This window comes from Triticum urartu, chromosome 2 (genome assembly GCF_003073215.2).
Source record: "Triticum urartu cultivar G1812 chromosome 2, Tu2.1, whole genome shotgun sequence".
Taxonomy (NCBI): domain Eukaryota; kingdom Viridiplantae; phylum Streptophyta; class Magnoliopsida; order Poales; family Poaceae; genus Triticum; species Triticum urartu.
In genome coordinates, this window is record NC_053023.1 from 201,750,345 (window position 1) to 201,765,273 (window position 14,929).

The window sequence follows — 14,929 nt, forward strand, 5'->3', positions numbered from 1 at the left end:
TGTGACCATGAAGACTTGATATTCATGCGAGGAATATGAAGCGTGAAGACTTTTGTTTTCGTAGTTTTATTTTCTCTTTCTTGAGTCATAGGAAACACTGTATTGTTAAAGGGGGTCGAGGTAAAACTAAGGAAAAGTTTCCAGGTGATGCTCAACACAAAATCCTACACCTACCAATCCCTTCGAGTGAAGCCATTGAAAATCTCATACAGTTCAGTCAATTTCTTCACTGACAGAGACGAAGTTCTTCTGGTCTCTGAGGAATTTGTTCTGACTGAGGAGTTAGGAATTCGCCAGTGCGGATTGCCTACAAGTGAGGAACATGATAGCCCTGAGGAATTTGAACCTCAAATTTCCGACAGTTGCTATGCTATGCGCCAGCTGTCCTAAAATATCTACCCACCTAACGGTCATATCATTGGAGGGCATTTATGTCTTATCATGTCGGGCTACTCCCTAGGCTATAAATAGCCGCAGCCTACAACCACTAGTTGGTTGGCTGCTCCATGAGAAAATGACACTTGTCATTGAGAGCATCCCATCCTCCGAGGACTTTGAGCGAAAATCATCAAGTGAGGAAAAACCCAAAACCCCAAACCAAACACCTACAAACCCAAAGTGATTGAGCATCACTGAAGAGATTGTTCCTGTGTGGAACCGACGCTTGTTACCTTTGAGGATTGTGCATCCTTCAGACGGTTAGGCGTCATGGTCTAGAGCATCCAAGAGGAAATTGTGGATCACCGAGTGACCGAGTCTGTGAAGGTTTGGAAGTCACCTGAAGACTTACCATGAGTTATTGGACGAGGTCTGTGTGACCTTAGTTCAAGGAGAATATGGTGAGGACTGTGTGTCCGGGACTGTGTGTCCTCAGGTTTAAATACCTAGCCACTCCAACCAGACATACGACTGTCACAGCAGCTGGAACTAGTCTACCAAATCATTGTCTTCACCAAGCTAACTGGTTCTATTTCCTCAACCCTTTCATTTCCTCATTACTGTGTTGTGTACTCGGTCGCTACTGTTTGAAGACTTTGACTGAAGATTTTCTCAATTTCTTCAGTCAGTTTGTCTTCAGCCTGCTTATCCGCTGTTTACACTTTCTGTACTCTATGCTTGTTTTCATTTCTTCATGATGACTGTGCTTACATTATGTTATGTTTGCACCTGAGTACTTATTCCGTTGCAAGTAGTTCTTCGCTTAGGAATTTCCTCACACTGAAATTCCTCAGTGAAGAATTCATAAAAATCGCCTATTCGCCCCCCTCTAGCCGACTTAACGCACTTTCAGAGCTATATGGTGGGTTTATGGTACTGGCGAAAGTTGCGCGGCACAAGAGAGACTAGCAATGGCGGAAAGGTGAGAGTGTATAATCCCTGGACTCAACATTAGTCATAAAGAACTCAAATACTTATTGCAAAAATCTATTAGTCATCGAAACAAAGTACTGCGCGCATGCTCCTAGGGGGATAGATTGCTAGGAAAAGACCATCGCTCGTCCCCGACCGCCACTCATAAGGAAGAAAACCAAAAAACATCTCATGCTCCAACTTCGTTACATAATGGTTCACCATATGTGCATGCTACGGGACTCACAAACCTTGACACAAGTATTTCTCAAATTCACAACTACTTATTAGCATGACTCTAATATCACCATCTTCATATCTCAAAACAATCATAAGGAATCAAACTTCTCATAGTATTCAATGCACTTTATATGAATTTTATTATTATATCCCTCTTGGATGCCTATAATATTAGGACTAATTCTATAACCAAAGCAAATTACAATGTTGTTTTAAAGACTCTCAAAATAATATAAGTGAAGTGTGTGAGTTCATCAATTTCTATAAAATAAAACCATCGCCGTGCTCTAAAAAGATATAAATGAAGCACTAGAGCAAATTTGCCTAGCTCAAAAGATATAAGTGAAGCACATAGAGTATTCTAATAAATCACGATTCATGTGTTCTCTCAAAAGGTGTGTATAGCAAGGATGATTGTGGTAAACTAAAAAGCAAAGACTCAAATCATACAAGACACTCCAAGCAAAACACATATCGTGTGGTGAATAAAAATATAGCCTCAAGTAAAGTTACCGATAGATGAAGACGGAAGAGGGGATGCCTTCCGGGGCATCCCCAAGCTTAGGCTCTTGGTTGTCCTTGAATATTACCTTGGGATGCCTTGGGCATCCCAAGCTTAGGATCTTGCCACTCCTTATTCCATTGTCCATCAAATCCTTACCCAAAACTTGAAAACTTCACAACACAAAACTCAACAGAAAATCTCGTAAGCTCCGTTAGTATAAGAAAATAAATCACCACTTTTGGTATTGTTGTGAACTCATTATTTATTTATATTGTTATAATATCTACTGTATTCCAACTTTTCCATGGTTTATAGCCCCTGATACTAGCCATAGATGCATCAAAATAAGCAAACAACACGCGAAAAACAGAATCTGTCAAAACAAAACAGCCTGTAGCAATCTGGAGATTTCGAATATTTATGTAACTCCAATAAACCTGTGAAATTAGGATGGCCTAAGAAATTTGTTTATTAATCTTCTGCAAAAAAAATCAGTATCTTATTGCACTTATGCTAAAAAATAAAACTAATCTCCTGAGCGCAAAAGTTTCTGTTTTTCAGCAAGATCAAATTAACTATGAACGTAAGCTATCCCAAAGATCTTACTTGGCAAAAACACTAATTAAAACATAAAAACCACCTCTAACCAGAGGCTAGATAAATTATTTAATGCAGAACAGTACCTAAAAAGCAAAAGCAAAAATAAAATTGGGTTGCCTCCCAACAAGCGCTATTGTTTAACGCCCCTAGCTAGGCATAAAACACGAATAGATCTAAGTATTATCATCTTTGGCTTTTATATTTTTAATGGAAACATTCTCGAATCCGGGAGGTTCCTTACATTTCCCTTCATATTCGGAAATTTTTAAATCTAGAGCATCCAACCGCTTATTGCAAAGAGTGATCAACATATTCATGTGATGAAGGTTCCCGCTAACATCTTTGAGAGGTTCAAGAGATTTTTGCAAAATTTTCGTTACTTCACATAGTTTCTCAAAAACTTGGGTCCCTTCTTGAGTGTGATGTAGTACCTTTTGTGGGGGTAGTATTCCTACTATTCCCTCTATAATCTCATATGCAATGTCGGGATCAATTTCAATAAAATTCCCTTTAGCAACGAAATCCAAGAGTTGTATATGGGACATGTTTAGCCCAACATAAAAGTTACGACGTGAAATCTTGAAATCTCCTTCTATAGTGCAATTACGATAGGATTCTATCATCCTATACCAAGCATATTTTAAATGTTCTCCTTGTCTTTGTTTGAAGTGAAGAACTTCAAAATTAGGAGACAAAGGAAGAGAAAAAGGACTAACCATAGGAACTAAACGGGTGTTTAAACACACGAGCACACAAAAAGCAAGCGGAGGAAACGAATGGAAGACGGGCGAAGAAAAGGCAAATCTTTTCAAAAATCATTTTAGAAGTGGGGGAGAGGAAAACGAGAGGCGAATGGCAAATAATATAATGTGAGGGATGAGAGTTTATGCTGGGTACTTGGTATGTCTCGGCTTGGCGTAGATCTCCCCGGCAACGGCGCCAGAAATTCTTCCTGCTACCTCTTGAACTTGCGTTGGTTTTTCCCTTGAAGAGGAAAGGGTGATGCAACAAAGTAGAGTAAGTATTTCTCTTAGCTTTTGAGAACCAAGGTATCAATCTAGTAGGAGACAACGCAGAAGCCACCGAATACCTGCGCAAACAAACACCAACTTGCACCCAACGCGACAAAGGGGTTGTCAATCCCTCCACGGTTATTTGCAAAGTGAGATATGATATAGATGGATAAACGGTAAAGTAATATTTTTGGTATTTTTGGTTTATAAATCAGAAAGTAAAAGATTGCAAAGAAAGTAAATAGGAAACTAGAATTGTAGATGGAAACTTATATGATGGAAAATAGACCCGGGGGCCATAGGTTTCACTAGAGGCTTCTCTCAAGATAGAAAATATTACGGTGGGTGAACAAATTACTGCTGAGCAATTGATAGAAAATCGCAAAGTTATGACGATATCTAAGGCAATGATCATGAATATAGGCATCACGTCCGTATCAAGTAGACCGAAACGATTCTGCATCTACTACTATTACTCCACACATCGACCGCCTCATGCATCTAGAGTATTAAGTTCATAAGGACAGAGTAGCGCATTAAGTAAGATGACATGATGTAGCGGGATAAACTCAAGCAATATGATGAAAACCCCATCTTGTTATCTTCGATGGCAACAATACAATACGTGTCAGTTCCCCTTCTGTCACTAGGATCGAACACCGCAAGATTGAACCCAAAGCTAAGCACTTCTCTCATTGCAAGAAAAACAAATCTAGTTGGCCAAACCAAACTGATAGTTCAAAGAGACTTGCAAAGATATCAAATCATGCATATAATAATTCAGAGGAGATTCAAATAATATTTATAGATAAGCTGGTCATAAATCCACAATTCATCGGATCTCGGCAAACACACCCAAAAAAGTATTACATCAAATAGATCTCCAAGAACATCGAGGAGAACATGGTATTGAGAATCAAAGAGAGAGAGAGAGAAGAAGTCATCTAGCTACTAGCTATGGACCAGTAGGTCCGTGGTAAACTACTCACGCTTCATCGGAGAGGCAATGGTGTTGATGTAGAAGCCCTCCGTGATCGAATCCCCCTCCGGCGGGATGCCGGAAAAGGCCCCTAGATGGGATCTCATGGGTACAGAAGGTTGCAGCGGTGGAAAAGTGGTTTCGTGGCTCCCCTAGAAGGTTTTGGGTTATTTGACAATATATAGGCGGAAGAAATAGGTCGATGGAGTCAGGAGGGGCCCACAAGGATGGGGGCACGTGCCCTACCCCCCTGGGCGCGCCCTCCAACCTTGTGGCCGCCTCATGGCTTTCTTGACGTGCACTCCAAGTCCTTTGGATGTCTTCTGGTCCAAGAAAAATCATCGCGAAAGTTCCATTCCATTTGGACTCCGTTTGGTATTCCTTTTCTGCGAAACTCTAAAACAAGGAAAAAAAGAACTCGCACTGAGCTCTAGGTTAATAGGATAGTCCCAAAAATGATATAAAATAGCATATTAATGCATATAAAACATCCAAAACCTATAATATAATAGCATGGAACAATCAAAAAATTATAGATACGTTGGAGACGTATCAGATAGCTACAACAACATTGCTTGATCTAATTAGAGCGTTCTACTCTCCTATTTGTACTACTGGCATCATGTATCTCCAGTATGCAGATGATACCATATTATTCTTAGAAAATATGTAGAGAAAGCATAAAACATTAAAATGACTCTATCTTGCTTCGAGCAAGTTTATGGTATGAAGAATAGCTATAACAAAAGTGAGTTGATACCCACTAATATGGTAGAGGAAGAACTTCAGGTCCTTGTAGGCATTCTTACTTGTAATAAAGGCAACTTCCCTATTAAATACCTAGGTATCTCTCTTCATCATGATAATATCAGGAAAGAGGACATCCAACCACTGATAGATAAAAATCTGAAGAGGATTGCTGGCTAAAGGGGCAAGCTCCTCTCCTATAAATGGAGGTTGAGTGTTAGCCTGGATTGCACTGGTACTCTTAAGTGTTATACAAATGGTTTTTAACCCCTTTCCACGACGGAGTTTTGAAATGTCGTCTTGCATGTGTGTGCGATAGGGGGGGTCCTTCCCACATGACCCAGAAACCGTTAGGGATAGGCGAGCGGCTACTGACAATTTCCATAGAATAAACGTATGAGAAGTCGCAATCTATCCCACTCGTTAAGCGTCAACGTTATGTTTCCGATCCGAGAGGCATCCGAAACAATTATGCAACTGTACTCGTGTGGAAAAGGTGGATATCACAAACATTTAATCTACCGATGTGTTTGCGATATGTACATTATCGCATATAGTTAAAAATGTAAAGTATGTGTGGTGTCTCTACTATCGCCAACATGTCCATTTCATAACTGTGTGCAATAGGTATTCCTATCACAAATGGGCTCCATATATGCATGATACGTCTTTAACGTATCTACAATTTATGAAGTATTCATGCCATGTTTGCAATAGTTTTATATGGTTTTGGTGCACTTTTTATATAAATTTTATATGATTTTCATGGACTAACATATTGACATAGTGCCCGATGCCAGTTGCCATTTTCTGCTTGTTTTTGGTTTTCGAGAAAATTCATATCAAATGAAGTACAAATGCAATGAAACTTTTTGATGATTTTTTTCTGGAAATGGAAGGGGCCCAGGAGGCCTCGGGGGAGTACCAAAAAATCTACATGGGCCCCACAAGGAACTAGGACGCGCCCAGGGGGTGGTCGCACCCTAGTACCTTGTGGGGCCCCTATGGCACCTCTTTCCGTGTTTCGAACACTGAAAATTCTTATATATTCAGAAACCCCCAAAAATTAACCTAGAACTTCTGCTCCGTCGGCGCAAGGCTCTTTACCAAAGTGATCTCATATGGAAGCCTTCTCTGTTACCCTTCCGGAGGGGGAAATCATCACCGGAGGCCATCTTCATCATCCCGGTAGCCACCATGGCAAGGAGGGAGTAGTTCACCCTTGGGGCTAAGGGTATGTACCAGTAGCTATGTGATTCATCCCTCTCTCATCTTCTTGATTTGGCACGATCTTGATGTACCGTGAGATTTGTTAATATAGTTGGATCATATTGTGTGCTTCCCTCTCTATCTTGTTGTGATGAATTTAGTCTTGCTCTTTGAGGTTTCGTTATGTTGGATTGAATATTGGATTTGAGATCACTTGATATATGTCTTGCATGTGGATACCCTAGTAACAATGGGGGTATTCTATTGAGTTACTTGATGTATGTTTTGGTATTCAACTTGCGTATTCTCGTTGTGACATTGGGGTAATCTATGCATAGGGGTTGATACACATTTTTGTCCTACGTTCTCTGATAGAAACTTTGGAGTGATTCTTTATCGCACGTTGAGGGATTGTTTTATGATTGAACTACGTTAGCACTGTTGAGAGATTGCACTAGTGAAAGTATGAACCCTAGGCCTTGTTTCTAAGCATTGCAATACCGTTTGTGCTCCATTTTATCACTTGCTACCTTGCTGTTTTTATATTTTTAGATTGCAAAGACATAATCTACTATCCATACTACACTTGTATCACCATCTCTTCGCCAAACAACCTATACAACATTGTGTTGGGTGTGTTGGGGACACAAGAGATTTCTTGTATTTGATTGCAGGGTAGTTTAAGAGAGACCGTCTTCATCCTACGCCTCCCCACAGATTGATAAACCTTAGGCCACCCAATGTCACCAACCCAGCCACCAGTGGCCCCGATTTCGACTAGAATGGGACCACTGATCGCCTCCACAACCCCTTCACCACTCCCACCTATGCTACACCTCCATGGGTCAGTGGTGGGCCGCCTCTGCAACCCCGCCGACCACTTCTGTTGGTGCTACACACCGGAGTTGACCCCCACACTAAGGAACCGGCACGAGACAGAAAAGCATGGTGCAGACCGTCGCGTCGTCAATATAGGTCATTTGGCATCGAATCCGGTCGACGACAAGTGGAAGAGGAAGCTGATAGCATCCGTAAAGGCCCTCGAGTAGGAGGCGGGGAATAATTTGGTGAAGGAGTCCATGTCGATGCCTTCTCCTTGTCTGGTTCCTTGTAGCCCTTCTCCAGCCACCACATCAACTCCTTCTTTGACATGTTTGGCCGTCGCAACCGCGGCCAAGGTCCATGACCACCAAGTATTCGACAAAATGCTAAAGAGGTAAAAATGTTCTTTTCTTCTTTTGCTATGGATATTGGTGATGGTTTGTGACGACGATCTTGTGGCGTGCTTGTTGTTGTTAATCGTAGTGTTGAGTAGCATGATGTTGCAACTTTCATGTCTCAATACTCGTTCTCAACAATCTAGACTATGATGGTGCAAGGTATGATCAAGAACAAGAGAGCGAAGAGGATGATGATCCCGAAAGTGGAGGAGGTCGATGATCCCGTGGATACACAAGAAAGCATAAAGGAGGACAAGGATAATGAACTATGACCAAGAAGAGTATGTTGCTTTGTGCTTTGCTTGGATGAATGTCTCGCTTGATGCCTCAGTTGGTACAGATCAATCGAAGGAGAAAACTTGGAGTAGGATTGAAGACTACTATTGCAACGCTGGCATTATCCAATATCGTCGCCTCAAGGCTCTTTTTCGAACCCATGGAATGCGATCCAAGAGCAATGCAAGTGACGGTACAATTGTTTTAATCAAGTTAATCATGCACCACCGAGTGGGGTGCAAATCATAGAGTATGTGCCTCTCATCCAAGAGCTATACAAGCAATACAACAAAATGGGCGACCATAAGGCATTCACATTGCACCACTGCTACAAGGAACTAGATAGCAATGAGAAGTGGATCCAGAGAAACTTTGAAACCAAACCGATGAGGTCACAGATTAGCATATCCATTGAAGCCGGTGACGAGGAGGATCAAAATTCTCATAAAAGGCTGGATTGGGCAAAAGATTGCAAAAAAGAGGGATAAGCATGGAGACGTCGATGCCTACAAATAGGAGCTTTGTGTTGCGATTGAGACCAAGAAAATGTTCGCGACTGAATGCAGAGAAGAGAAGGCGACGAGGTGGAACAAGCTCAAGTTCATGGAGGATGAGAAGTGGAGAGCAAAGTCTGCATTCCAAGCGGGGGAGGTGGAAATGGAGGAGCATAAGATTACACTCGAGGAGGAGAGGCATACAAAAAATAAGAAGGTCAAAGAGCATTCTATCATGTTCATGGACCCAAGCACGATGGATGCGACGACAAGGAAGTACTAGGAACTCACTCGCGGAGAGATCTTGGCCCAATCGGAGGTCGGCAGTGGTGGCGGTGGCCATGGTGGGTGGTGGTGATGAGCACGAAAGTTCTTGATTTCGTCTAGTATGAATTTGAGAAGGTTTGGTCCGCGACATAAATACATGCTATGTTGTGGTTTTTTGCATCAAACTTGATCAATTTGGTGGCTTATGAATGAAATATATGCATGTTTTAATTTAAATAGTTCAATTGGATGTACTATATGTATGTTTGTATGCTGAATTGTTGCATATGATCAATTTGCATCATTCAAATGACTGATGAAATGTCATGGAATTGTTTGAATGTAGGTGACAAAAGATGAACAAACTAGTATTTTTTCGAGAATTAAATATAGGGGTTCGGTTAGGTCTGACCACCTTCTTAACTCGTCAGTTTTGCGGAGTTCACGTTTAGAAGAGCATTTGAGAAGTTATATGACAGGGGATCGCTCGAAAATGCCTTACATTAAGGCCCTCGATAAAAAAAGTTAAGGCTCCAGGTGTCTAGACCTGCCGTGAAAAATTAAGAATAGAAAGTGTGTTGTCGAAGTTTAAGGATTAATAAGGAGATAAACTTTTAAAAAAAGTAAAGCAAAGTGAAAATCTTTCGTTTTTTCAAAATCAACCATTCACAAACAAATGCAACAAAAAAGGACACAAAATGAAAGCATGCAACTAATCTCAAGCTCAAATGCTCCTGCTATGAACAATAAACTAAAAAATAGAAAATTAATTAAAAAACTTCTGATCTTTTTGCGGCAAACTTTAAGAAATGTTTGAATTGCATGCAAAATTTCATCACGAATCACATTCGAGCAAGTCATGGGAATTTTTTTTCAGAGGTCCAAAATGCATTTGAAAGTAACATTTTTAGAGCATCGATTTTGTTTTTTTACCACGCCTTGCACCGATGTGATTTCGTGATGAATTTTTTCATACACTTCAAACATTCTTTAAAGTTTGTCACATAAAAATTTCAGATTTTTTTTAAAAAAATTCTGAACTTACTGTTCATGCAGGAGCATTTGAGCTCGAGTTTAGAAACTCCATGTCCGGCACAAAAAGTTTATATCAAGGCACAGAAGCAAAAGGTGAGCTAGAATTGAAGAATTATATATTCTGCTGTAACTGGAAGCATGAGGAAGGCACAAATGCAATGAAAAGTAACCGGAAGCATGACTAGACAACCACATGCGGGAGGTTGGACACTGCACACTCCACATTCAAATCTTGTTTTAGTCTCTCAAAGAGCATCCAAAAACCAAGGGAGAAAGTCCCTGCCAATTGCCAAGCTAGAAAGACCCAATGGCCCATGTTCTTTGCCACTCAAAGTCTCGAGCCATATCAGACGGTCAGAGGTGTCCTTGCTTTCCAAACACTGTAACATCAATCTTTAACCCCGGGCTGTTAATCTACGGTCTACAAGTCAACTGTTCCCCTGACCTTGGCCGCCATGATGTCATCTTCTTTTTTGCTTGATCACGCTTTACGCTGCACGTTCTTAGAGGTTAACAAGTAACTTAACCACGACATCCCGGAGGATTTGTTTATCCCCTGTTGATCTATCGAGGTCATGGATTGAATTGTTTTTGTAGATTGCAAGACGTGGTCGTGGCATAGTCAGTACCCTAAAAAATGTAGCAGTTGTACTTGGAATCTTACTTACATTTCTGATAAGGTTGTTGGTTATTCGATCATCTGTTCACTGAGATGCAACAAGAAGAGATTCCCCAGCTCCACCCACATCAGATTAGATCAATCACCAGGAATCGATACATTAAAATTTGACAAAAGTGAAGCAAAAAAAAGAACAGAAAACAGGACGCTGCAGCTGCTCCTAGCAGTATGTACATTCACTAATGTGCAGAGTGAAATGGGACGATCAAGAACACATCCTGGGGAGTGATCTCGCGGCGGCGGCGCCTCCTCCGCGCCGGGAGGCCTTCATCTTCGTCATCTGCGTCTTCATCCGGCTGCACACCTTCTCCAGCTCCATCACCCGCCAGTGCATGCTGTCCAGGAGCGACTTGAGGTTCTGGTTCTCCAGCGTCAGCTCCAGCCTGCTCGCGTACAGGACCACCTGCCCGTTGTTGTCGCCGTCGGCGTCGTCGTAGCTCTCGCGATGGGCGGCCGGAGGTGGCGGGGGCGACGCCGGCTTCAAGGGGCCAGAGTGGCGGATGATGCCCTTGAGCACCGTGTGCTGGGACGCCAGCGCCTGCACCGCCGCCCTCGTTGGGAAGCCGGAGTTGGTCGCCAGGTGCTTGCAGCACTCCGGCGACAGCTTCTCGTAGTTGATGCCCTTGCAGATCTTCATCTTCTCGTCGTCCGTCAGTCGGCCGTGGACCTGCGGCCATGAATGAACGGGACAGAGTTATTTTTTTTCAGCTCGAGCAATCAAGGCGATGCACTGTGCAACTCAATTCTGCTTCTGACATCCCTGAGCTCTGCGGAGAATGTAGTACCTGGAAGTAGACGTCGATGGCGCGGTACAGCGCGTCGTGGCAGTCCCTCGCGGCGGCGGGCAGCGCGGTGGCCAGCTCGACGAACCTGGCCGGCCGCAGCGACGGGTCCGGCGCGACCTCGGCCAGGTACAGGTCCATGAGCTCACCCACCTTCTTCAGCCTCCCCGGCTCGTCGCCGTGGCGCAGGAACGCCTCCAGGAACCTGAGCACCAGGCTCACGTCGTACAAGCTGCCCGTCCCGGACGGCGCCTGGACGAGCAGGTTGTCGAGCGTCGCGTGGTCGAGCTTGCGGCCTATCATGGCCACGAGCATTTCCTGGCAACCGGCGACCAGCTTGACAGGGGAGGCGATCCTCAGGATGCCGAACAGGCCCTTGCAGGAAACCGAACTCCGGTCGAGGTCGGCAATGACGGTGATCGCCGCCTCCAGCATCGCCTTCTTGTCCTCGGCGCTGGCGCCGGCGATGCGGCACTTGAGGTAGTAGAAGAGGAACCGGGCGACGATGCCGTGGTCGGCGCCCCTGGCCAGGAGCGCCTTGGCCACGCGCTCCACCATGCCGGGGCTGAGGACGACGAGGTCCTCGAACCACCAGGTGCGGCGCAGGCTGAGGCTGCTGCACTTGGTATCGCAGGAGAAGCGGAACGCCGAGCTCTCCGGCGAGGAGCTCGTCGGGGTGGCGTCGCCAGGGGCAGGGATGGCCATCTGGGCCAGCAGCGCGCCGACGACCTTGTCGAACACCCCGGTGGACTCGGCCAGCGGGAAGAGGCTCTGGCACTGCTTCACGGCGTCCACCACGCACTGCCACGGCCAGTGCGGCATATCCTCCAGCGCCTTATCGGCCACCTTCGCCAAACTCGGGGCGGTGGCCGCGGGCGCGTCCCCCATCTCCATGTACTGTGCCGCGCACCGCACCGCGCAGGCGTTGGCCGCGGTGACCGTCACTCCGCCGCCGCCGCCGTAGCAGAACCTCGCGACGAGCTCGAACGCCTCGGCGCCGCCGGGGAAGCCGTGCAACACTAGTCTGCGACGAGGCGACGCCGCAGCTCCGACCAGCTCCTCCCCGGACAGATTCTTGATCCTGCGGCTGAACGGTGCAAGAGCGTCCTGCCAATCATCCAACAACAAATGAGAACGAGTACGCCATGGAATTAATGAAGCACGCCACGCATAGATTAGCAGGGGTACTAGCGGAAGAAGAATCCAAGGACAGCGTGCTACACAGGAGCAATCCGCACCCACTCAAGATGCCGAGTTAATGCGGGCACCAAAAGGGAGATCAGGTCCTTTCCAGAGGAACAATCTAATCTTTTTAATGGCGAGAAGCTACCGGCCGTTTTAGCCACCAAACGCCATTAAAGCTCGGGGAGAATAAAGGCGAGGAGGAAGATGAGGTGTAGCTATGAAGCCATTAACGTGAGCACGCGGCAGGGGGGAGGAGGAACGGAACGACGCGAGCGACAAGGCGAGAGCAGAGGCACCACAAGCACGTTCAGGCCCCAGAAAAGACCATGGACAGTTTCGCCATTAATGGGGGGAGGAGAAGGACCGGCAATGGCGAGCTGGTGGCTGGCTCATTGAAGGCTATAATAGGGAAAGGGACGCAGTTTCACTGTGCGGCCATTAAAACTCTCTGCAGTTTAATGGAATGGATCCCACGCCCAATGCGCTTGAATGGCACAGGATCGATCGAGACGCCTTCCCGAAGGAAAGGTTAAAATTTACAGTTCCATGAGAGAGTGTCAGGCAAATTTACAGCAAGAACATGTGGTTAGGGGGCAGGGCGGTGATTTTAGTCCATGGAGTGAATCATGGCCGGATGGATTCACGGCAGAAGGAACAGGGAGTAGAAACTCTGAGTTGGGAAGGGAACCAGCAGCAAGTGACAAGAAACACTCGCCCCAAGGACCCCGAGACCAAATGCAACTGGAGATGGAGATGGAGACGAAACCAAGCAGGTCGGGAGGTCGAAAAGGAAGCGATGCAAGAGACCAAAAATGGAGAGAAATGTCAGAGGGTAGATGCCAAAAATTCTGGTACGCCCGTATCGCCAAAAATTTGGGTGCTACCTATAGTCCTACCTGAGCTGATCTAGCCAGAGGAAGCAACAAGGGCTAGAATTCAAACAGGCACACCTCCATTCCACCAGGATATGTCATCACCCCCTAGAGAGAGGCTAGACCTCTGGGAATTCGATACACGCTAGAAACCAGCAGCTACACAACGGTGCCTACAGGAGAGGAAGAAACAGAAACGAAAAAACAAGAAAACAGAGCAAATCGAGACCTTGGAGGAAGAAGAACAAGCAAGGCGCGCGAAATTGGGGAAGGAGGGGGAGGAGGAAGAAGAAGAAGAAGAGGCGGGCGGTCACCTTATCAAGGAAGAAGACGGCTTCACCATCGACATCCACCTCAAGGACAGAGCCCATCCTTTCTGCTGCTATTCCCCAACAGCTTTAAAGCATCAACATGGGAAAGAAGAGATGTAGGAGTAGTAGTAAAAAGGCTGCAATGATGGGGATGGAACCAGCAAGCACAAAGGGGATGGCAGCGGCACCACCCACACCTCGCCCGCAGAAAAGCCCAAGCCGAAGCTGCCAATGGCAAGATGCCCAAGGGAGGGCAGATGCTCTGGGAGAGTCCTTGCTGATGAGTGGTCAATGCCACAAATCTGGAGCAGGAAAGGAGTGTGTGTGTGTGTGAGGGGTGGAGAGGAGAGGGGCCAAAGGAAGTTGGTGGATGATCTGAGCTCCTGACAGCCTCTGCTAGCATGCAAGTGGAGTTTTCAGAGGAGGTTTGGGGAATATGTAAGGCCGGGTCTTGATTCCTTGGGTGGTAGGTACTTCCCTTTATACTAGCAGGTTGAAGACGAAGACGAAGAGGGGTGGTTTTCTTTATAGGAAGGAAGTGGGCTGGTGAAGCGTGAAGAGACAGAAATGCAGTCCTTGTGCTGTCTTGCATTAAGAAGAGAGTGTATCTCAGTTGGGTCATCAGAGTCTCCATGTGACACTCAGATATCTGATACCCTGATGTGAGCATTATCTTTTTTTCTTAGTGGTATGTGAGCATTATCTTTGCCATCGTTTGGGTAAACACAAAATTGTCGTTTCTGTTGAAATACAGATGGGCTTTAGGACCATAAAACAATTTCAGAAAAAAGAATTGAAGGCTCATCTGGCTGTTATGATTAGATGGTGGGAAGTTTAGTGTTTGAGGAGGGAGAAGGAATGAGACTGGGGGAAATATAACGTTACAGGAGGCCACAGCCGTGGGGATTGTGCCCCGGTCAGACGCGCTCGCACGTACAACGGTTGACCTAATACATATGTTGTACGGTATATACACAGTGTATTCTAAGGGTGCGTTTGGTTTCAGTAATGTACTGGAATGTCATAGGTTGGACCCGTTCCTGGGCCTGGTTCTCGTGTTTGGTACATACACGGAACGGTGACCAACTCGTTCCCACAGACCGAATATTCGGCCCAGATGCGGAACGAGGTGAGACCTCGAAATCGAGCGGACCGCGCGGAACCG

At 45.3% G+C, this 14,929-nt stretch overlaps 1 protein-coding gene across 3 annotated transcripts; it reads right to left on the reverse strand.

The window, feature by feature from the left end:
• Positions 1 to 10,655: 10,655 nt before the first annotated feature.
• LOC125536753 (BTB/POZ domain-containing protein At3g22104) lies at positions 10,656 to 14,287 on the reverse strand. Of its 3 annotated transcripts, none has more exons than XM_048700001.1 (3): positions 13,768 to 14,287; positions 11,400 to 12,503; positions 10,656 to 11,281 (listed from the first exon to the last, which is right to left on the reverse strand). In XM_048700001.1, exons 1-3 carry the CDS (start codon positions 13,822 to 13,824, stop codon positions 10,820 to 10,822), a joined length of 1,623 nt encoding a protein of 540 aa, XP_048555958.1. In that variant the 5' UTR covers positions 13,825 to 14,287; the 3' UTR covers positions 10,656 to 10,819. The 3 variants fall into 3 exon arrangements, with proteins under 3 accessions (XP_048555958.1, XP_048555961.1, XP_048555959.1); XM_048700004.1 differs by lacking the exon at positions 13,768 to 14,287 and adding an exon at positions 13,683 to 13,706; XM_048700002.1 differs by lacking the exon at positions 13,768 to 14,287 and adding an exon at positions 12,635 to 13,602.
• Positions 14,288 to 14,929: the final 642 nt, after the last annotated feature.